General features: G+C 38.8%; 3 protein-coding genes and 1 non-coding gene across 5 annotated transcripts; 2 read left to right on the top strand and 2 right to left on the bottom strand.

Annotated features, from left to right (window-relative positions):
• Positions 1 to 321: 321 nt before the first annotated feature.
• Positions 322 to 12,213, top strand: arcp-1 (ANK_REP_REGION domain-containing protein; the record flags this gene model as incomplete). 2 transcript variants are annotated; one of them, NM_001267950.2, is made up of 21 exons in its annotated part: positions 322 to 470; positions 1,434 to 1,544; positions 1,596 to 1,712; positions 1,763 to 1,949; positions 2,406 to 2,691; positions 3,200 to 3,269; positions 3,398 to 3,514; positions 4,219 to 4,313; positions 4,409 to 4,521; positions 4,944 to 5,126; positions 5,180 to 5,277; positions 5,398 to 5,611; positions 7,824 to 8,084; positions 8,487 to 8,584; positions 8,993 to 9,373; positions 9,742 to 9,942; positions 9,988 to 10,089; positions 10,169 to 10,438; positions 10,778 to 10,978; positions 11,034 to 11,453; positions 12,041 to 12,213. In NM_001267950.2, 21 exons carry the CDS (start codon positions 384 to 386, stop codon positions 12,134 to 12,136), a joined length of 3,708 nt encoding a protein of 1,235 aa, NP_001254879.1. In that variant the 3' UTR covers positions 12,137 to 12,213. The 2 variants fall into 2 exon arrangements, with proteins under 2 accessions (NP_001254879.1, NP_001254880.2); NM_001267951.4 differs by lacking the exons at positions 322 to 470; positions 1,434 to 1,544; positions 1,596 to 1,712; ... (7 more) ...; positions 5,180 to 5,277; positions 5,398 to 5,611 and adding an exon at positions 7,322 to 7,403 and having other exon boundaries at positions 12,041 to 12,210.
• Positions 12,162 to 14,296, bottom strand: lin-48 (Transcription factor ovo-like homolog lin-48). Its single transcript, NM_065358.5, has 6 exons — positions 14,202 to 14,296; positions 14,073 to 14,153; positions 13,812 to 13,895; positions 13,446 to 13,761; positions 12,929 to 13,053; positions 12,162 to 12,606 (listed from the first exon to the last, which is right to left on the bottom strand). Exons 1-6 carry the CDS (start codon positions 14,271 to 14,273, stop codon positions 12,442 to 12,444), a joined length of 843 nt encoding a protein of 280 aa, NP_497759.1. The 5' UTR covers positions 14,274 to 14,296; the 3' UTR covers positions 12,162 to 12,441.
• Positions 14,297 to 18,697: 4,401 nt separating this feature from the next.
• On the top strand, positions 18,698 to 18,778 carry F34D10.10. Its single transcript, NR_052202.1, has one exon. It is a non-coding gene; the product is annotated as an Unclassified non-coding RNA F34D10.10 (non-coding RNA).
• Positions 18,779 to 19,968: 1,190 nt separating this feature from the next.
• F34D10.4 (C2H2-type domain-containing protein) lies at positions 19,969 to 23,132 on the bottom strand. The gene is made up of 6 exons (NM_065357.6): positions 23,085 to 23,132; positions 22,917 to 23,039; positions 21,551 to 22,801; positions 21,382 to 21,503; positions 20,731 to 21,101; positions 19,969 to 20,547 (listed from the first exon to the last, which is right to left on the bottom strand). Exons 1-6 carry the CDS (start codon positions 23,108 to 23,110, stop codon positions 20,362 to 20,364), a joined length of 2,079 nt encoding a protein of 692 aa, NP_497758.1. The 5' UTR covers positions 23,111 to 23,132; the 3' UTR covers positions 19,969 to 20,361.
• Positions 23,133 to 23,350: the final 218 nt, after the last annotated feature.

The following is a 23,350-nucleotide window of genomic DNA, read 5'->3' as shown; positions in this document are numbered from 1 at the left end:
CTCATCATTTTCCCATCATTTCCATAATCCGAAAGTTGTAATAAATGTGAAAAGCATTGAGCCATTCCACCCCAAATCTCCCTCCCTTCCGACTCACTCAAATGGATTAGTGTAGTGATATAGAGAGGATATAGAAAAATAACAAGAAAGGAGAGATATCAATTACGACTGCTTCATTCATTGTTATCACATTTCCCCTCTTCCCCAAGACTCCGCCCACTTTTTCAGAACAGTTTGTTGAAAAGAGAAGAGCATTCCATTTAATCTTCATTTCTTTCTCGTCTTCTTCTCTTTTCGTCTCCAACGGATTATTCATAATTTAGCTGATATTGATATAATAATCCAGTGAAGAGGAGGAAGAGAAAAATATATTTATGCGCACCATGCGACCACCTCCACTTGTTCTTGACGCTGCAATGGATACGCCTGGAACACCGCCAAATATTCCTGGGAAGAATCAAAAAACTACGGTGGGTTGGGATATTAACGGGAGTTGAGGCAGTTTTTAAAATATGGTTTTCCAAAATTTAAATTTAAAAATTATTTTTTTCCCTCCGGCAGTGCAACTGAGTGTGTATTAATGCCGGTATCACGAGTGTGCCAGGGGTGTGCGGATAATAGCCGATTTAGCCGAATTCGCCGATCGGCTAATTCGGCTAATATTAGCCGAATTATCCGTTAGCCGACCTTTTTACCGATTAGCCGAATTAGCTGTTAGCTGACTTTTTGGCAGTTCGGCTAATACGTAGTTATCCGTTAGCCGATTTTGGCCGATGTTAGCCGAATTCGCCGATCGGCTATTTCGTCTAGCAGTCGCTCAATAACAGTGAAAAATTAACCCAAAACCTGAATTAACAGAATGGACAAAAAAAGCTTAACCAAATGAATATTTTCCGAATTAGCCGAATTAGCCGAAAATTAGCCGATTTGAATGACTGAGATTAGCCGAATTAGCCGTTAGCCGGTTCTCAAAAAATCGGCATTAGCCGATTTATCCGTTAGCCGATAAAATCGGTTATCCGCACACCCCTGGAGTGTGCGGCAAATGAAATTTGCCAAGCTCTGAAAATTCGGCAAATCAATTTTCCGGTTATTTGCCGAGTACGGCGAATTCGGCAAACTCGGCAAATTTGGCAAATTTGCGGTGCTGAGCAAACTCTGAAAAAATTACTGAATTCTTAGCACAAGTTTGATTTTTGAAAAACGTCCATTTTTCGGTCAAATTTTTTAAAATCCAATTGTGCTGTATTTTCCTAGCAAACTTTTTTTCACCATGGGAATGCAATGCATCAAATCAAAATTGTTTCATTCATCAACTCATTCCCACTTTTTTGAAACTCTAAAAAGATGTACATTTGTATCAGAATTTAATACTGTGGAAAACTAGAACTTTAAAATTTTATTGCACCATGTTTACGTTCAACTTTTTCCAGATAAAAAGACGCCGAGAGAGCATTGCCACCAGAGCTCGTGAATTTCTATCCGCCGTTGTCAAAGGAAATTTGCTAGAAGTGTCAAGAAAAATGTCCCCTCAAGCTTTAAAGGTATAAATAATTTGTTTTTGAACATCCTATCAAATACCCTGTTTCTTTTAGATTGCCCACCCAAATACCGGAAGTGTTGCATTAATACTTGCAGTTTTAAACGGGCACAAATCGATCGTTGAAGCCATATTAGGATATTCCCTAAATACTCTCAATATGCACGACAACGTAAGTGTGACGTTTAACAGTGACGTCACAAACAGGGGTGATGATTTCAGGACGGACGTACCGCATTACATTACGCAGCTGCTCTATATGGGCTCAGTCAGGATCCGACCATGTATTTTCTTTTGTTGGAGAAAGGGGCCAAAGATAATCTGGCGGATTCGGAAGGGTTCACAGCTCAGGATGTACGAAATAATCCCGGATTGATTGATTTGGATAGAGCTAGATATGCGAACGTTTGTGAGTGAACATTTGGGGATATGATAAGGTTACCTATGCCTACCTTGTGCCTGCTGAAAAATAAATACACGCAATTTTATTCTTCAATCGTTTTTATAAAAGTTCATGAATTCAACTATAAAAAAAGAAACGAAAAAAAAATAGTGTTTACGCCAAAATGCAGAATCTAGGCGGTAGGCATGCAGGTAGGCAAGCAAGCAAGTTATAAAATGTTTTAAAAACGTGGAACTTTATTGGAACTATGTATGTATTGTTGTAGGAAAAAAAAACGCAATTCACTAAATTTTGGCATTAAACACATTGCATAAATAATTTTAAAACTAGAAAACCATTATATGGGCGGTTCCTAGACAACCTACAAAGATGAACTTTCAGAGATTTTTGTAGGTCAAGTGACGAGGAGGTGCTCAGAAAAAAGTATTTGTTTTACTCAACCCTTTTGAAATATTGTTTTAGACCCTGTGCCACGAGAAACTGAATGGGAAGTCCGTTTTGCGTCGAAGTCAGCAGAAGATTTTAACAACGACATAATCAACGGAACACTTGACATGAGCCATGTGCCAAACATCCCTGAACACTTGGATCTTATCAAAAAACTCTCGTTACTTCAATCTCAGGTTTTGGGTATTTGGGATGCAGTTGCAGCGGAAGATGACCGAAGTCTGAAACAGTTGATTTGTGAGAGACAAATGGGGTTGGTAAGGGATAGAGATGGACGGACACCTCTACATCATGCTTATATGTGAGTTTTTTTTGGAAATTATCGCGTGTGTACTCTTCTGGGGCAACTCTTTTTTCTGAAATTTTCTACGTTTTTTGTTAAGTTTATCACTGAGAATCATCTTAACAAAAACAAATTGCCAAAACTAAAACCGTCTGCCTACGTACCTGCCTACAGCCTACTCTCATAATTTATTGGGCATAAACAGATTGTAGGCAGGCAGGTATTTTTTGTCTACAAGGCGATCTGGGTTATCAGGACCAAACACATTTTTTTACAGGAAACTAGAGGTTTCTCTTCCTGCTCTCCCAGCACCTCAATATCCATAATTTTGAAATTTCGGTCCCTCCAATTTCCCGTTCCAAAACCCTACGTATTGTAAAATCTCAGATAAAACTAATCTCGGCCAAACAAAGTTCCAAAGTCAACAGAAAAAGCTTAGTAATTTGCTCGAGGCAAAATTCCAAAAAATAAAATTAAAAACATCAAAAACACCCCCATAATCTTGGAATAATTTAGCTTTTTCAAGGAAACGACGGAATGAGCTTATCGAATATTTACTCTACATCTGTCCCGATTCGGCTAACATTAAAGACAGGGTAAGCAAGAGTGACGAGAGTTTTTTTTTTTTTTCATTTTTTCCTATTTTTCCAAAGCTTCTGGAAAATGTAGAAATTGGAAGTAGTATATTCCTGCTCGTTTTCCTAATCGCATCAACTCACTTCAGCACGGCAAAACACCCTCCGAGTACAGCGTTGTGAAGCCTCCACCAGCACCACCACAGCTCCTTGAGCCGGCTACTGTCGCGGATTCGTTACTGCTTATTCCGAATAGGGAACGTAGGGTAAGGTATTTTTTTGAATTTTGGGTCTTACAAGGAACGATTTTTCATATAAAAATTCATTGACAGGGGTACTTAAAAATTGATTCAAAAAATTTTCAGATCATTTTTTGACCGTATCTTTATAAAAAGGTTTATATTTTGCGTTTGAAGTGTTTTTTTCGAGACGAATATTACTTGTTATAATGGTTTATAACCATGGAAACAATTTTAAACGTTGTTAGAAAATTTTATTTTTTAAAACAACATCTGAAATTTTTTTTTCAATTTTTCAGCCAAAACTCTCCCAAATGGTACTTTTTCAGTAAATATTTTCAGATTTATGGGACAGACAAAAACCGAAAATGCGTTTAAAAAAATAAGTTTTAAAATGTTTAAGTAGTTAATTCATTCAGATAATATTAACCATTTGATATAATTTCTGAAAAAAAATCTGAAAAAAAATTTTTGACTGAAAATTTGTTTCAGATTTTTTTCGAAAATGTTTTTTAAAGTACAGGGAAAATGCCATTTGAATATAAAAAATCTTGATTAGATATTTGAATTCAATTACCAAGTAAAGAACAAATTTTGGAACCCTTCACCTGTGTGCAGTCATCCATCACTTCCTCCTCCCCATTAGCCCTCAACGCCTTGACTCCCTTCTTTTTGGTTTTTATTGATTTTTTCTAATTTTCTCAGTAATTTCTTAATTCTTCAACTTTCAGCCATCCCGAACGCAGCTTCTTCACAAAGAACGATTCCACCTGCCCGCTGAAGAAAAAGCGACGAGGAAGAAGTCGACTAGTGACAATACAATGAGGTAACGTTATTAAAACGAAATTGCATTAAATTTAAAATTACATGAGCTTTGAAATCTACCGGAATATGTTATAGTACGACATCTTCTTCTTCTAGAAGCCGAGAATCGGACTCTCCGGAGGGAATTGAACCAGATGTGCTGAATAGGATTCAAGGAGTTGATGTTAAGAATCGAGATTTCACAGTGTTGGAGCAACTGCAGATTGAAGGTGATTTTGAGTAGGCTTAATGAGTTTGTCTGCCTTGGAGGCTTACGTTAGAATTTCAATTAATTTGTTTGGCTTTTTGAAGTAATTTTTTGAAGTATTTCTTTTTTAATATTTCGATTTTCACACCAATTTCTTTTCAAAATATTGATATTTTCTTTTTAAAAACTATTTCTTCAAGTCAAAAAAACCTAGGCAAGCATAAAGGTCGTGTGCCTATACGGCGACCTACCAAAGTTGTCACTTGTTCAACAACGTAATTGCAATTCTGAAATCAAAATTTCTGTGCAACACAAAAAAACATCATAATTGTGGAGAAGGCAGGCATCAATAGGCATAAGCTTATAGACATGTAGGCATTTTTACTAAAACAGCTACGATTTTTCATGGAATTTCAAACTTTAAAAATGTGTTTTTATTTCCAGGAAAAGGAGATCAAATCTGGAAAGCAGCAAAGCAGAGTGGTGAGAGAATTGCACGTCATGTCCAAGAATTTCGCCAACTCCAAAATCGCCTCAGCACCGCAATTGACGCCATTGAAAAAGACGAAAAGAAGCGACTGGACCAATCGGTTGATGAAGAAGTTATGGCAACAAGAGATCATCGAGGTAACAAATGAATTCATATCCTATTAGGTTTCAATTCATATATATTTTTCTAGGAATGCGTCTACTTCATATTGCTGTATTGAGAGAGAAACATGAAATCATTGAGCATCTTGCCATCACCTTTCCAAATCAAATTGATTTAACGGATACGGTAATAGCTGCATCATCATCTCCTTATCCCACTTGATCCTAGATCAGCTTCTGCTGTCTCACCTCCTTTTTTTCTCAATTTTGTTTATTTTAGTTTCCCATTTTATTTTTATTTTTCCAGCTCGGACGTACGGCTCTCCACTACGCGGCGTGCCAACAAAATGCAATTTACGACTCTCTTGTTGATCTAGGCGCTCGAAAAGATTTAGCAGATCAAGACGGTATAACTGCGGAGGAATATCGTCAGAACCCGGGACGACTTCTTCGGCCGTCATCAGCTGTGTCTTCTGTGATGCTGAGATCCATGTCAACTGACGATGAGTTTTTTGATCCAGGTGAGCAATCGCAGGGTGGAGCCGGAATGAGCAAGTTAATGCGGAACACAAATCTTGTTTATCGCTTGCTGAACCGTTTAGTTGTGAGACGAAAACTGCACTGCTCTAGAATATTATGATTATTGTGGAAACGCGTAAGTAAAATATGATAAATTTGATTGTGAGACCAGAAGGAGAATCTACAAAATCCCTTTTTCTCATTGTTGTGGAAAAGTTTTTTTTTGAAAAGTTATAAAGATAAATACATGTTTTTTTTTGAATATGACTTTAATTTTATTTGAAATTTTTTTTAATTACTCAGAAACTGACTGGAACAAAGAATCTTTGTTTTTTTTTTAGAATTACCAAAATCTGTCTAGTAAGTTGATAAAAGTTTCTTTAAAGAAATTTTTCAAATGTTTGACTAAATATAAAGTATAATAAAATAAGCTTTTCCAAAATCATTTCCTTCCTATTGAAAACTTGTAAAAGTGCATTAAACGTGCAATTTCATAGACTCACGACACTCGAATTATTCATGGTGTTCCACGAAAAGGAGAGTGTCATCTTTATAGAAAATATAAACGTTTACCTTTTTTGAATGTTACCAGACTTTTTTTAGGGAAAACATTTATTTTTGTTATTATATTATTTGTTATAAAGCAAATTAAGTGTCTTTATAAAAAACTAGTTTAACAAAACACCAACTTCAATTGTTAATTATTTTAATTTTTCAAAAAAAAATTAGGTAACTAAAAAATTACATACTGATTTTTCTTTTATATTTCCGTGGCCACAAAGTTTTTGATTTTTTCAATATCGACCGAGATATAGGCTTTTAAAATCCGTAAAATATAGATTAAAAATAATAAAGGGCGGTGTTTTTTACGATTCTGATGAATTTGCAGAAATTATCAAAACGAATTGATTATTTGAAAATGTTTGAAAATTACTTTCCATCGAAAAACCCGGAAAAAATCATACAAGTTATCGAAAAAACATTACCGGCAATTTTCAACTTTCAGACAATTTCTGAGCACTTTTTCAGTTGTTCCAAATCACATAAAGGTTATTTTCAAAAAAAACAAGTTTTTTTTAAATCTTATCACTAATTTTTATGAAAAAATATTGTTAGAATATGTCACACTGGATCATTTTGTAGAAGCCGCAGGAAGAGACGCTTATTACTTGGCAGGAATTTCTAGTGTGCACATCAAAATTATGCTCAATGAATCTTTCAAAAAGTTATTCTCCCCATTTCCGATACTAAATCCACCAAGTGAGAACATATTTGGGACGAGTAGTAGTCACCTCCATCATGCAAATGGATCAATTTCCGGCTGTGAGCCATCATGCTCTTCCTCATTCATAAACTTTATGTCTTCTTCTTCTTCTTTTCTATATTTTTCATTGATATAATCCTTGTCATGACAATTTTCTTTTTTCCCTCTCAACCTTTGCGTGTTTACCGCCAGTAGTGTTGCGTGTCATGTCTCTATAAATATTCCAGATGGCTCTCCCCGGCACCCTCCAAAATTTGGATGCTCTTTGGGTCTAGGCGGGTGCTGATAAATTGATAATAAGATCTGTCTCTCTTTCTCACTCGTTTACTTCTAAAACGAGTCATTCCCCCGTCCAGCCCGTTTTTGGCCCCTTCCCTTTCCACCCACTTCTCTACACGTTTTGTATAGTCTCTGACACCAAGTTTTCAATTTTTGGCAGCGCCGATGGATGCATGAGCGTCTACCATTTGATCATTTCTTCTTCATGTCATCCAGCGATACTTTTGAGAAACTGTATATTGAGCAACATGGTTTGTCTTTCAGTTATTATTGAACAGATGCACGGATCGTGTGAAAATCTTTCTGAAACAGTTATTGCAAAAAAAACGTTTAAGTTGCCTTTTTTACATTGCAAACTTCGGTGTGTGAAATTCTGGCGGTTGAGAAGTTGGGCCTCTCAGAGTTCAATAAAATGTCTGCTTCTTTTTACCTCTGACTATTTCCAAAATAATATTTGAAAGCTGCTACTGTTTTTTTTTCTGGAAATAATGGGACAAAATCTGATTTCGGGTGAATTTTGATGTCTAAAATAAGTGATAAGGCAAGCTTCAATGGCAAACAAAACAATTTTTGAATTTCTGAAAAGTAAGACGCAAAACCTGTGAAGCATCTAGAATGCATTTTTAGAAAAGTTTTAAACAAATACCAAAAAATATATATAATTTTTTCAGACGCACCATCAGAGGAACAAGTTGAAGAATGGTTGGCAACCGGTGAAGTTCTGAAGCTTGAACAAATCGTGCTTGATGGAAGAGGACATATGCTTAGAGAGAAGAAGACGGTTAATGCTTCAAGTAACGAATTTCTGTCGGGACTTACACAGTATTTAACGAAAATTGATGCAATACACAAAGCAGTTGAGGAAGGAGATGTTCGAAGAGTTAAATCATTGATTGATCGGCCGCTTTTATCAACTGCCAGAGATAATTATGGTGGGTTTCATTTTAGTTTTGCAAACTTTTCCTACTCTCCAGCGCGCTTTTCCAGCTTTTTAGGTAATCTCAGGATATATATACTAGAGAGTTAAGGAAATTTCCCACCAATTTGGAAAATGTTGCTTACTATTAGAGAAGAGCGCGAGAAAATTGGGGAAATGTAGTAGAGAGTGGAGAAACTTCTTAGAAAGTTGGAGAACTGGCTGGAAGGCTTTTAAACTTTTTTGGAAAATCCGAGAAGAGCGGTGGGAAAGTTTGCGAGAAAAGTAAAAAAGAGCTCAGATCTCGAAAAAACTGGTGTTTTGAAATTTCATTTTTCGATTTGAAAACTTCCTTGCAACTTCTTCAAATTAAACTTTTGATCTTCCGTTTCCTGTAATCATCATCACAATCTTTCAGGAATGACGCCAATTCATAAAGCATTACTTCATGGCCAAACAAACACAGTGCGCTTCCTTCTTGGCCGCTTCCCAAGCTGTGTGAACGCCACTGATCACGTCAGTTTTTCATATTTTTTCCCATCTAGCTGGCTCAACGAGCACACCCAAATCCTCACCAAAAACAACAACAAATCCTCTTTTCTTTCTTTTCTTATACATCATTTTGTCGAGCAATTCGAATGGCTTCTTTTTCCTTCTTTTTTAGTTTTTAGGGAATTGAATTATATAGAAAACATTGATTTTCAATATTTTCTGAGTTCTTGATTTCATGAACCTTGAATTTATTTATATCAGTAGATAGAGAAATTCTTTGCAGAGAATTTTTGGAATCCTCGTAGACTCAGTATCTAACGGGGTGTTTAACAAATCGCCTTTGAAAAAAAATGTTAGAATTTGTTTTAATTTAAAAGGGCATAATATTCTCGTAATTCTTGCTTACTTCAAAAACTTCTTAAAAATTTCCAGGCTGGCCGAACCCCACTCCACTACGCTGCTGCTGATCCAAATGGTGAACATATGATAAAAGTGCTGCAGAAAAGTGGTGGAGACGCATTTATAGAGGATAAACACGGTCATACTCCATTCTATTATCGAACACACGGTCAACGATTGAATGTTCGATCGATGAAAGACAACGCGGTTATGAATCAACTCATTTCGGGACAGTTGAGCAGGCCGTTGTTACAAGATTTAGAAGAGGATATTTATGATTGGATTCATACTGGAAATATTGGAAAGTTGGAAGAATTGGTGCTTACCGGGTATGCAGATTTATTATTGGGAAGGAATCATGAAGTTGATGATGCTGATAGTATTGGATTTTTAGAAGTGCTACCTCAATATCAGGTGAGGATCATGGACTTGTCTGAAAATTTTTGGAATATTCTGGAGAGTTCTAGATAAATTTTAAAAAATTGTGGAAAGTTTGAATGAAATTCTGAATATCTTTGAGAATTGTCTGGAATAATTTGAGAAGCTGCTTGTTCAATCTGCAACTGCGTTTACTAGGCCACCGTGCATAACTTATTTAGGCCAGATGACTTATAGCCGTAAACAAAGCGTATGACGTCACAATTATTTAAAACTTACACAGTGTCATCTCAATACATCAAATTTGACGCGCAACTTTTAAAGTTTACCATATTTATTTATAGATACCGTATGGAACTATAATACTACTCAACTAATAACAAGTTTATATATCTTATTTCCAGGCAAAGATCCAATCAATCCACAAAGCAGTCGAAACAGGAAATCTTCGAGCCGTCAAGTTGTTGACTGATCGTAAGAAGCTATCACTTTGTAGAGATACCCGAGGCCTTTCTCCACTTCACAAGGCAATTGTTTTTGAACGAACTGATATTGCAAAATACCTTATTCGAAATTATCCGCAGTCTGTGAACGCTATGGATCAGGTTGGCTTCTGGGGTTTAAATTTTAAAAAGTAAATAAATTTGCAGAAGAAAAGGACTCCACTTCACTACGCAGCCGCATTGAAAGACGGAGGATACTTGTATAAGGTTATGAGGAAATCTGGAGCTGATCCGAATATTTATGATTGTGTAAGTTGATTTCTCCGATGCACCATGAGCGCAAAAATATTTCAAAAAAATGAAAAATATTATAAATAATAATTTTCAGAATGGTCGCCCTGCAAAATACTACTTAAAACATACCGGAGAAATCGATCTATCAGCAATGCGACTCGACACTCGAGCAGCTTTAAAACAAGTCTTACATAATAGAGTTGCTCCAAGCTATCTAGAATCCTCAATTCAACAATGGCTCCGTGATGGACAGCTGGCGAAATTGGAGCAATTGGTGTTGTCGGGATGTGGAGACTTGCTGCAAAGTCGGACATCGACTCATACGGAAACTCAGGCATTTTTGGATAGATTACCGGATTATATGGTGGGTTGAGGTGCAAAAATGTCTGCCGGTTTGCCTTGAAAGGCGGCTTACGCCTGCCTACTTTTTCAATAAAAAAACCGAAAAATTGTTGTTTTTTTCAAACATAAAAAATACAATTTATTTATGATTATGAATCGGAACAGTAATCAAAAAATCGGAACAGTAATCAAATTTATTTTTCAAAAAAATTTAACTTTTCGAAAGTTAAAAAATTATAACTTTTTTATATTAGAGTTTCCGAAAAAATTGAAAAAAATTAAATTGATTTTTTGGAAAATTCAAGAAATCTAAAATGCCCGATTAAATTTATTAAATAAAAAAAAGAAATTCAAATTCCAGGACAAAATCGATGGAATCCATAAATCAATAAAAGAAGGCAACTTGGACAAAGTTAAAGAACTAATGAAGACGAAAAAATTAGCAATTGCAAGAGATCGATTTGGATGTACACCTTTGCATTCTGCAGTTGTTCATGAGCACACTGAAATTGTCCGGTATATTGCAGGACACTATAACTCTGTTTTAAATGCTCCTGATTATGTAAGGATTTTAGATTTTTAAAGACCTAAATAAGTTAATTTGGATCCTTTTCCAGAATAAGCGAACTGCAATGCATTACGCTGCCGCGGCAAGAGATGGAGGTCATTACCTGAAAATTCTTGGAAAAGCTGGAGCCGATCCGATGGCTGTTGATAACGAAGGAAGAACACCTGATTATTACCGAAGGAATGCAGTTATTGATTTGAAACTTATCAAGGATCGGGATGAAGATTTTGAGACTATAAATGAGGAGTATTTAGAGGATGGGCCATTGATTGATTCTCCAGCTACACCTGATTCAGGAAGTGAAGGGTCATTCATTGATAGTGCACGTATGTTGGATGATGAGGATGAAAGTATTGAAAGGCATCGGTTTGAGAAGGCGTTCAGAGGGAAGATTGATTTGCCAACGTCGGAGAATGGAGTATATCTCGCAAGGACGGTGGCGCCTGTTTTGACTAAAGCGCTGGCAGAGGTAGGTATTGTAAAATTAGTAGCGGCTGACGTTTCGCGGGCTGGACCCGTGTTTCGTAGTTGTGTCGGCCATAGCAGCCGACGATTTAGAGGTGACCCGGGATATGTCGGCCGCTTTCACGTTCTTTGCCAGTACGAATGACACTTTTCAAAGCAGCCGACTCCTCACGGATCAGCCATTAGGTGTTCAGCATAACCGGCCGACGTCGGGCGCTTCTATTTTTATGGCCGCCAGTAAATTTTAAGTCAGCACTCATGTACAGCAGCCGACTCTTCATGGGTTAGGGCTAGGATTTGAAGCAGGGAGATGTCGGCCGCTTTCTTTTTTATTGACAGCAAAATTTCAAAACATCTTAGTATAACTGCCGGCACCTCACTAGCGGGAAATAAGGATTAGGGTTATAACAAAACCATGAGATGTCGACTACTCGAGAAACTGACAAATTTTAAGTGCCAACTAGAAAACGTGTTTGGCAGCCGACATCATAAGGCTTTAGTAAAGCGGCCGACACTTCGCGCGCACGCTTCAGAGATTATGCTGAACCCGTTAAATGTCCGCTGCAATTTTAAGCATTTATTTTTTTTCAGGTTCTACTTCGCCGTCCTGCCGACCCTATTGGATTTATTGCCGAGTGGCTCTCAAAATACGTCGTAGAAATTCCACGTCACAATGGAAGTCATTGATTTCAACACATTTTTTAAGAATAAAAAAAGGAGAAACTTTTTTATTTCAATAAAATGTGTCATTTTTTGGGAAAATTTGTTGTCATTGGTATAAGTTAAATACATCATGGAATCATCTAGAAGACAGAAATGGGTGAAAAGGGTCTTGGACGGAGAGAAAATAGTGTCATTGGGGTTAATAAATCAGTCACGGGGGTGCAAAAAGGATCACCAACAAATGGGGAAATGACGATGATTTGGAGGATTTTTGGAAAATAGCTAATTTCTAAAAAAAATTAAAAATTAAATAGGAAAAAAGGTGAGTATTATAGGGAGATCTTGGAAAGTTGTTCGGGTTTCATCGATGAGTTCTTTTTCTGAAGCTGTGTAAACCGAAGGTAGGCGGCCGAGAAGGGGTGTACTACCTTGATGTGAGATAGATAGACTTCGAACTTTTCGTCCGTATAACCACAATCTTCACAGACGAATACCTGGAAATGTAGAAGTTATTGTCGGTCGGTGTGTGCCTAGATGCCTAGATGCCTAGATGCCTACATGCCTACATGCCTACATGCCTACATGCCTACATGCCTACATGCCTACATGCCTACATGCCTACATGCCTACATGCCTACATGCCTACATGCCTACATGCCTACGTACCTTCATGCCTACATGCCTACATGTCTACATGCCTACATGTCTACATGCCTACATGCCTATTTTCTATTTCTATTTTGTCTATTGTTTGAGTCTACTTTGAGAGTAGGCACGCAGGCGTAGGCAGACATGCATACCTTTCTGTCAACTCACCTTACTACGACGCTCTTTGTAGGCATATTGATGAGTGACACCGTGAACTTTCCGTAAATGGGATTCCAAGGAGCATCGTTGAGTGAACGACTTCTCGCATTGCTCACATTTGTAGGGACGGACGCCTGGAATACAGAAGGTCATAGGTAGATAGGCACGCCTGCCTTTGTCTGCTTATTTTTGAATTTATTATTAAACAATTTTCTATTCAAATAACTTTTTAGAAATACATTAAAATGAGCAGAACGTGTTGTCGGTTTCAATTTTAATGTGGTCCCCTTGATTTTCCACCGTAAATCAAGTTAGAATCGTCGACAATTTGCGGTGAAAATGTGTGGAATATTACGCTTCGCTACAATGGATTCAATGACACCCCACAAAAAAGCAGTGTGCTAGACAAACAGACGCAGACAATTGTCTTCCAACCGTAAGTCAACGGAGGGTAAGAAGAACGACAAATTAGTGGTTATGAATTGGTGGCAGAGGTAGAGGAGTACTTTAAAGTGTTGAGAGGTACCTGTATGTGTTCTGGTATGCCTTTTTAAGTCGAATGTATCGTTGAAACCCTTTCCACAAAATGTGCATAGATACCGTTTCAGGTCACTATGACACTTTATGTGACGGTTCAGAAGACGTTGTAAACCGAACTTTTTGCCGCAAATGTGACAGGTTAATGAATCTTGGAACTCGTCTTTGCTGGAGGAGATGAGGGATGAAGGAGATACTGTTGAACACGGAATTGAGGTGGTTTCGAAGGAGCTGATCAACGGAGCCAGGGGGTTTTTGACTCCGTAGCCTCCGTTTACAAACTCCACTGCTGGATTTATAATTGGCTGAAAATCAGAAAAAAAAAATTTAGAATTTTCCTTGATTAGCGTCTTACACTGGGTATGGCTGCCTTGGGTGATGGCGAAAGAATCGATGCTGGTGGTGAAGGATCATCATCGAGAAATCGTTCAATGAGAAACTGAAAATGTTCCTTTCATCGTAGATAAGTATTGTGCCTGCCAATGTGTCTATCTAGGCTACGCGGTTCAAAACGAAAAAGATAATTTCAGGCGGTTTCAGAACAAAAAATATTAGATAAAAATTTCAAGATGGCCGAGATTTCTAATTTTCTAGGCCACCAACTTTCCATTCCTACCTTTTTCGAATTCTTCTCTTCGGGTTTGCTGCTATTGGTGCTACTTCTCGAAATTGATGTATTATTATTATTTGCAATCATCTGAATTCACACTTTCAAGTTTTTTTTTTGAAATCAAGACTCAAATACCTGAGTAATAACACTAATGTCTCGAGGCAGCAAATGCGCTCCAATCAGCGGCAGCCATACCCGTGAATCCATCTGAAATTGAGCAGAGCTGAAAATTTTTGTGATGATTTTGTGGAATTTTTTCCAAACAAGGAACAACAAGCGGAAGCGTCCGAGTCGGGGCGGGGTGTGTTATCACCGAAGAAATCCAATCCGGCAATTATTTCAAATACTCGGCGCCAGATAATAATAGGTACAATGTCTCGGATGTCGGGAATAATTGGAATATGGAGGTGTTGGCTCCGAGAGCACAAAATCACGGTAGGGAGAGGATAATCATGAAACCGAAAGTGAAATTTAGGATTTTTCTGGGATGGTTTAGGGGAGAGGTACACAAAACTATTGAGCGTTCCCACAAGCCGAAGCCTAGGCTTAAGCCAAAGCTTATGCCTAAGCTGAAGCCTACGCTGGAAGACTGAGCCTAAAGCAAAGCCTGAGCCTAAGCCCTAGCTTGAGCCTAATCTTAAGCCTAAGCTTAAGTCTAAGCCTAGACCTAAACCACAAAAAAAAGTTGGGTAATTTTCACGAAACTCTCCCAAAACCATTTTTAGTTCAACAATAAAAAAAATCCGAAAAAAATATTTTGTATTTTTTTAAATATTTTTTTGTGTTTTTTGTGCATATAGTTTTGAAAAAGTTGCATTTATAACAGGAAATTTCAGTAAGACAGAAAAATCTTCAGTTTTTGGCTGGAAAACTGAAATATCTGAGAGAAAAATTACCTAATCGAATTGTTTCAAAATTTGAGCTAGAAACATAGATAAATATTTGGTTCACTTGAAAAACTATTTTTATTTTTGTTGAAAATTTTTAAAAATCCCCCAAAATAATTTCTGCAAATTGCCAGAAAATATAAAAATGATGCAAGAAGGGACATGAAACTTCTTCTTACATGTAGATATATTAATATAATTGTAAGGATATATGACACAAGTATATTAGGCAACTAGTAGACGGTTACAGTTCCCCCTTCTTCCCTTTTGTGTGTTGGTGAAACGGATGAGCACTTGGCGCACTTGAGAAGCGGTTTCTAGAGAGAAGAAGAAGAAGCATCAATTGGAAAGAGAGGAACAACAAAACAATTGTGTATGGCACCAGAAGAAGAAACAGTTGCCCAATGCCAAGATGGGGGAACGTTTAGCAACGGATGAGCTTGTGGCGATTAGAAGGCAGGTTGGCCGTGACTACAAGAGGATTACGGTAGGCAGACATGAAGACCGTTTTGAAAAAGGAAGAGAGGGGGATTATTGCGTAATCGTTCAGGGAAGGGGTTTCGAAGTTTTCTTCTTTTTCTGCTTTTTTTTTGAGAACGAACTTTCAAAAAAAAAAACTGAAAAAAAAAGAAAACAAGTTCCAAAGGCGCGTTTTCCTGTCTACATGCCTACATGCCTACAAGCCGCCGCCTAGCGCCTTCTTCTTGTTGGAATGAACTTTGGCATTATGTATCTGAGCAGGCAAGGTAGGCAATAGGCACGTATTCAGGCACAAGGCAGGCGAAGGTTGTCTTAGATGCAGGCAGGTATTACTGTGCCGAAGTGGTTTTTTCTTGGAATTTAGATGATACTCTGAAACTTTCGATGAACTCAAAAATGTGGCTATCATATTTTTGCGAGAAAAACTAAATTAAGTTACAGTAAATCTTAAAATTCTTATTTTTAATGAGTGGCCTAGTTTTCTCAATCTTTTTGTGATTTTTCTCCTAAAATTACGGCCATGGGTCCTGGCACGAGCGAAAAAAAAACTTTCCAACTACCGTACTCTCTTTTACCGGCAATTAAAAATTTCCAAATTTAATATAAAGTTCAAAAAACTGAATTCAAATACCAGCGATATATCAAATTAATTAACAAGTAACGGGAGAAAAGTGTCATAAAAGTCGTTTTTGATATCTATCAGGAAAAAAGTGATAAGGGTGAGATAATAGTGGCGGCTGAGAACGCAAGAACTTTTTTCATTGATAAGAACACAGATATCAATTTAATGAAAAATCGCATTGAGGTCCCGCAACAAACCCCAAATTTGGGTCTCGTCGCGAAAATAAATTTACTTATTTTTTTGCGATAAGACTCATCTCATTTTCGTAGTTCGTAGAAATAACTGAAATTGTTCAATTCTCCAAAACAAAATAAAACACAACAATGAAGATGCAACCAGTTGTATACCGGTGAGGAAGGGGTACGGTATCACATAAACCCGCGTCGCTTCAGTCGGTCCGCAATATCAGCGGTATAGGACCTCCCCTTGTGTTTGTATATTTGATTTTGAGAGAGGAGACGGAACGATTACCTTTTTCCTCTTCTTTTTTTTGCATTCTACCGTATCAGGGCGTCACGCTGTCTGCGTCTATATCATCACAAAAGAGGTGTTGAAACTGTGGGATCTTCTGAAGACAACGATGACGGCGCGCGCGCGCACGGTGCATTTATGAAGCGTGACGGTAAGGAAGAGATGAGAAGACGGAGGGACACGTTTTTGAATCACTGGTTGATCAGCCAGTTTGGCGAGAGGAATTGGCAAGGTCGGGATGGAATGAGTTTTCAGGGTGATACAGCACACCTCCAAATACGGAGAAATGTAGTTTTGAACGAGTAAGTACTTTTTAGACAATGTGCACATTACGTATTCTTTGGGCACAACTCTAGTCGTTCATCTCGCCGTCATTCGCCCAATTTGGAACGCCACCGAACTATAGTTAAAAAATAAAAGTAAAAGGAAATGTCTATTTTAAAAAAATCTCTCCAATTTTACAAGATCGGCTTCATGCCTACATGCCGCTTTTCTAATACATTCCGAGTTAGCTGGAAGATTGTTCCATTTGAAAAACTCAAATTCAAATATTTTGGAGTCCGTCTCACTCAAAATATGTATATAAAAAGTATGCCCTTTCGTGGCGGGACCTTTCCTTAAAATTACCAAAAAAAATCCAAAAGACATAGTGATCCAAAATTTCAGAAAAAGAGTACAGTGACCTTTTGGTCCCACCACGAAAGATACAAAACGGAGAAGAACAAGTATGGAAACATCAAACAATGATACGGTCATGTTACGGTGGAAATACGTAACCGCCCTTCTTCTTCTCCTTTTTTCAATCGTCGTTTCGTTACGGTAAATCGCGCACCGCAAACTTGCGCCTTTCCTGTCCTCCTCCCCTCCATCTCCTCCATCATCAAAATCCGCGCCATATTTTCCGGCAAATTGCGGACAAAACTCGCGCGCGCGCGCCTTCTTTCCGCCTTGGGGACCTCACACCTTCAGACAACATACACTAATTATACGGATATATATTCGACATACGACCACCACATTAGAAACGCCGCCTGATGCTTCAACTTTTTTCTACCGGGACAAAATGAGCGGAGAGACATTTGAAATGACATGACGATTTGCTAGAAGGTGACGATGAACACGACCTCCTGGTGAAGTCAATTTAACTTGAGAATAACGAGAAAGATGAATTAGAAATATCGGAGGAAGCTTCTTTTTTTATTGGAACGGACCAAGATGATTGCGAGACCGGAGAAATGACACAAATAATTGGAGTACTGTAGCCTTGCCCCCCTCTCGTTTGCTCTACTTTGGCCGCTTATATCTCCGCTATTTTTGAGTAAATAAAAAATTGTTGAACAATAAAAATGTAAACAGTTGATCTTGTTTTTAATAAAACTATAAAAACCCAAGATATATGATATCAAAGTAGAGCAAAATGGGTTGCGAAACTGAGAGAACTGAAGAAGAAACATGGTGCATCGGAACCCAAAACTAGTAGGAATTGGTGTCTTACTGATTGTTCAGATTATTTATTGATTTTTATTTATTCATTTGGCAAAAATCATACAAAAATCAGCTGTTAACAATAATTCCCAATTAATGTGTACACAGGCCATTTTTTACAAAGTTTTGAACCGCCTTAACTTTTTTGAGAAATTTTCAAATTGTCTCATTCAAAGTTCAGCAGTTTTGGGCTATTTGGAGTCTAAAAAGCAAATTCTCAGATTTTAGTTGTCCATCTTCAATGAATATTCCTATTATTTTTTTAACTTGCACTAACTTTTTTCACGTATTTTGTCAGTTGACTATTTTTGGATAAAGTCAAAAACTACCGAGATATGAGTTTTTGAAGTTGAGGAAGGGATTGCAAGTCAATTTAAAAAGAATTCCGTGTCCTTATTTAAAGCTACATACCGTTTTTCAAAATGTTTCAGTTGGCGCCAGGGCCTATATACAACTTGATTGAAATCAGCAGGAACTAAAATAGGTTTTACCGAGTTGCTTTACAAGCCCAAAAATCCTGGAACAAAATGAGAATGCTCAGAAAAGTTTTAAAAAATTCACGTTGATGAACAATTTTCCAGGCAGTAAGATGAAGCTTTAAATAAACTTGATCGAAACTTTACAAATGAACTGATTCTTGTGTGAATCCAAGGTCTCTCTCTCTCTCTTTTTTCAATCGTCACCGCCTCCTCTTCGTCTTTTCTACAGTAAGTATGCGGTTGTGTGTGTGTTTCTTTTGTGTCTGTTATTAAGAACCTGACGACCCCAGCCGATCATCCTTTATTACTTCTTCTCACTTCAATGCATCGTTATTTTCGTTTGGGTCCTTCCGTTGGGTAACTGTCTTCCTTTGCTAATTGTTGACACTTCCCGATTTGCACTTTATGGTGGATGGAGGAGAAGCTTATTTACAGATGCAGAAGCTTTTTAAGAGGGAAGGCCAATCACAAAATGTCCTCTTGGAAATCAATTCCGCCGTATTGATAGATCTCAAATTGTAGGCACTGACGCCTGGAAATGCCTAGGCATATGTTTAAGCTCAATCTTAGCCTTTCCGCTTGCCTCCTTGAATACAAGGCGACCAACGCCTACCTCCTTACCTACAAGTCGACCTACTCCTACCTCCTTGCCTACAAGGCGACCTACGCCTACCTCCTGGCCTACAAGGTGACCTACGCCTACCTCCTTGCCTACAAGGCTACCTACGCCTCACGGCCCGAGCAGTGGTACCTGTACGCAATTTGTCTACCGTATACCTGGACGTTTGGGCGCGTGTATCTCAAAAACGGTTGGTCCAGTTTTTTTGTGATGCATATAAAAAATGTCCGAAATTAAATTCTAAATTTTTTTGGACCAAAGCTTTTTTCGTTATCACGCGCCCAAACCTGGTCTACACTCAAATTATCAGTAGAGCGCATTTGCATGGATGTACCACTTGCCGGGCCGTGCGCCTACCTCTCTGCCTACAAGGTGACCTACGCCTTCCTCCTTGCCTACAAGGCGACCTACGCCTACCTCCTTGCCTACAACTCGACCTACTCCTACCTCCTTGCCTACAAGGTGACCTACGCCTAACTCCTTGCCTACAAGGCGACCTACGCCTATCTCTCTGCCTACAAGGCGGCCTACACCTACCTCCTTACCTACAAGGCGGCCTACTTTTTGCAGTTTTCAAGGTGACCTACGTCTTCCTCCTTGCCTACAAGGCGACCTACGCCTACCTCCTGGCTTACAAGGCGACCCACGCCTACCTCCTTGTCTGCAACGCGACCTACCGATTATTGTTCGCGGCCACTAGGTGGCGTCGCAAATTTCTGATTTTTCAGATGAAATTAAATTTTTCGCAGATTCATCCGCACTCACATCTTTGGAATGGTTTTTAAGCCAAAACAGCCTATAGACAGCATAGATCGACTCTTACCACGTACATCTGAAAGTGTCGGAGGAAAAGCTTGTTAAACTGGTAATTACTTTTATAAAAACAAAAAAAAGCGGATGACAAGAAAAAGGCACACAAAAAAATTAATGTGGACAGAAATGGCACATTATGGGGAAAATACTATTACTATATTATAAATAAGTGGGAGGGGGTCGGAGATCTATTTTCACTTGAAAGGGGAATAAAATTTAGAAAAAAATTAATGTGGACAGAAAGAGAGATCCGTTAAAAATCGCACATTATGGGGAAAATACTATTATGTTATAAATACGGGGGAGGGGGTTGGAGATCTATTTTCTCCTGAAAGGGGGATAAAATTTAGAAAAAAATAAATACTTTGAAGGAAAAATGAAATGTTGTTCCTTTCTTTTAAAAAATCGAGTCAATAATGATGGTACATGAGAACCTCGATTAATGTCGCTCATACGGATGGCTGCGGTGGTCCCGTCGGCGGTCATCTCCACAGCGTCCGTCAGAATCCCGATCTCGGTCACGCCTATTGGCTCGGTCATCCCTGGAGCTTCGCGATTTCGATGGGTGACGCTTTCCATCACTGCGCCTCGCGTAGCTTGTCGCATGAGTTTGAGGAGAGTTCATCTGGAAAAATAATTGTTTGGGAATGATTTTAAAAAAGGGTTTACAATAAGTTCTTCAGATAGTTAGAGCTCAAAGTTTTCAGCAGACCGATCTATATCAAATACTACCTTTTTCAAAAAAATCTAAAAATTTTGCTCCCTAGCCGAAATCTGAACATCACGAAACTATAAAAACGACCCGTACCCTTCTTTGAAAAGGAACACTTGCGGAGGTCGACGGTTCGTCTTCTTCAGACTCTTCCTTCGGCTCCAGCATGGCGGCGACCGACTGCGGTGGTGGAGTTCCGGCAGCATTTGGAGCAATCGTAGGAAGATTCCCTGAATCGACAACCACATCGTCTATCTTTTCTTGTTCCAGACGTTGCTTTTCTCTAATCTTTCTCATTTTTTCCAAATATAAATCGTTCTGCTTCTTTTCCCGCTCCTCCGCTGTTTCGATTTTTCGATTGGTTGGCTCGATTGACTCAAGAAGTGCAGCTCCGCGGTTTGAATTTGCTTTGGCTTTTGCGGTTCCTCTGCTTTTCACTGCGAATCGGTTTTTTAGCGCTTCCGTCGCTGAAAATTATCGATTTATTAAAGAAATGTTGCAAAAGATTTTAAAATGTAATGGGGCTATCCAAGTAATATCGGAAAATTAAAAAGTGTAGAACAATTACGTCACAACTGTATTCAAGTATATAAAAACATGTATTCAAATACATTTGTGACGTCACAAATGTATTGAAATACATTTTGCTACATTACTTGAATAACCCCATAAGAAACTAATAAGAAAAACTAAAAATTCGATTCAATATTTAGCATATTTCGAGGTTCTCTATTTTCAAAATCTTACCTGCAATCTCTTCAGCATCGGCTTCTCGCAGAGGACTCCTATTACGAGTGCCCGCATAGCCAACAGCAGTTCTAGCCTTTTGGACTGTATCCTGGACTCGTTGGGGACGGATATTATAGACTCTGAAAAAAATGCAGGTTTTTTGGATCCCGACACGAAAATCACCTACCCGGTTTGCACTTCATTGCGTTTAATTTGAGAGACCGACGTATTCAATGATGTCGATGCACGAGGTCGATCCGGGCGTGGTGGTGGAACTGGATCTTCCAACTCCAAATCCATCGGCTCGTGATTGGGAGTTGAACCACCGAAAGGAAGAGTGTATGCCGGTGCGCTTGGACCCTTTGACGGAGAACGACGCGTCGACCTAGTTTCTCTGGAGGTTGAAGACGGGGCTGGAGCCCTTGATGGAGCGCGAGCACCGACTGACGCTGTAGCTCTGGATCGAGACTCCAGGCGAGATGAAGATCCTGTTTGATGCCCTGCACGGAAATTAGCATTCATTGGTACAGTTGCACGACCTCTGGACCGGGAGCGAAGCTCGTAGTGGGAAGTATTTCCATTTTGAGCAGGTTTTGCATTTTGTCCGTAATGCGAATGAGTTCCCATTGGTGGCGATCGGCCATTTCTTGAACGATCTTGAAGTGGATCCGCTGGTGGTTGATAGCTTTGTTGACAATGAGTTTCAGCACCTCTGGACTGGGAGCGGTCTCTACGAAAATCGCCTCGAGGTCTCGACGGAGACCTATTATCTCTGACAGTAGCGGGTGCATCCTTTGCTGATGGTGGATTTGCATAAGGATTCCATCCTCCTCCAATTTGGTAGTTCTGTGGCTTCGGGTTGCCGTGAGGAGTGATGGGACGTGCAACATAGCCAGGAGTACGATTTCCTTGTGGTTGTGGAGCATAATGTTGATACTGGGACCTTTGATGATGTTGTTGGGATACAGACGGAGCATTGAAGAAGTATTCCGGCGGAATAACTGGCGGTGGCCGACTGAAATCTACTGGAAGTGGAAAGTCTAACAGCAGTTCTCGGTGATTTGTAGGAGCTTGTGTTGGTGGTGGCGGAGTTGGAGTTGTCGGTGCAAGTGGTGTTGAAGATCTCTGCTGTTGCGGCTGATGTCGAGTTTGTTCCTCTTCATTATCATTGTACAACGGTGTGCCGAACGACTGTTGCTTTCCGTGAGTGTTCTTATATCTCAGATAATCCTCAAACTCGCTTCGCGTCGCACCTACAATGAAAACGTTTCGGCAGCGGTGAGCATCAATCGTCTTCATGCGCTCTAGTCGAAGTTGCCGCATATTCTCGACTGTTCCTCTACATATTGCGCCGGTGGAAGGCGATCTGTGTTCCACAAGGTCCATGAAGTCGACCACTTGTTTTGTGCATCCCTCGCATTCGAACAAGTACACTTTCCTAAAATAAATACTAATGTTAAGCCTTAATTAATTTTTTTTGTTTTCAAGGAAGTAAGAGTCTTTGAAAACCAATATCTCAAAAATTGCAAACATTTTTCGGCGCCAAAACTTACGTGTGTATCGAAAAATGGGTCAGAGTGTCGGAAAATGTGCCGACGAAGTTACACTCATCGCCCCTCCGATTTTTCATGAACCGACATCTGAAGAAGTTTTTATTCTGTTCATAACTATCGGTTCTGCAAAAAAGCTATTTTTGTTGATGAAATATTCGCATTACTCACATTAATGCCTTAATATAAGGTTCCATATGCCGCCGTCAATTGATTGAGCTGAAAATTAGAATTGTGTTGAGAGCATATAAGGAAAAAAGAAAATTAAGACGGAGAATTGTGCAACTGAAAATATTCGAGAGGACCCTATTGTACACGTGGCATATCCATAAATATGTGCCACGAGCTGGGGAGCGAGGTTAAGGTCACGTTAAACATTTTATTAATTCGAATTTATATGGCAGGTTTCATAAAATTAAGTTGTTTTTCTCTTATAT

The sequence above is a fragment of the Caenorhabditis elegans genome, chromosome III (genome assembly GCF_000002985.6).
Source record: "Caenorhabditis elegans chromosome III".
Classification (NCBI taxonomy): domain Eukaryota; kingdom Metazoa; phylum Nematoda; class Chromadorea; order Rhabditida; family Rhabditidae; genus Caenorhabditis; species Caenorhabditis elegans.
This window is presented reverse-complemented; position numbering and strand designations above follow the sequence as displayed.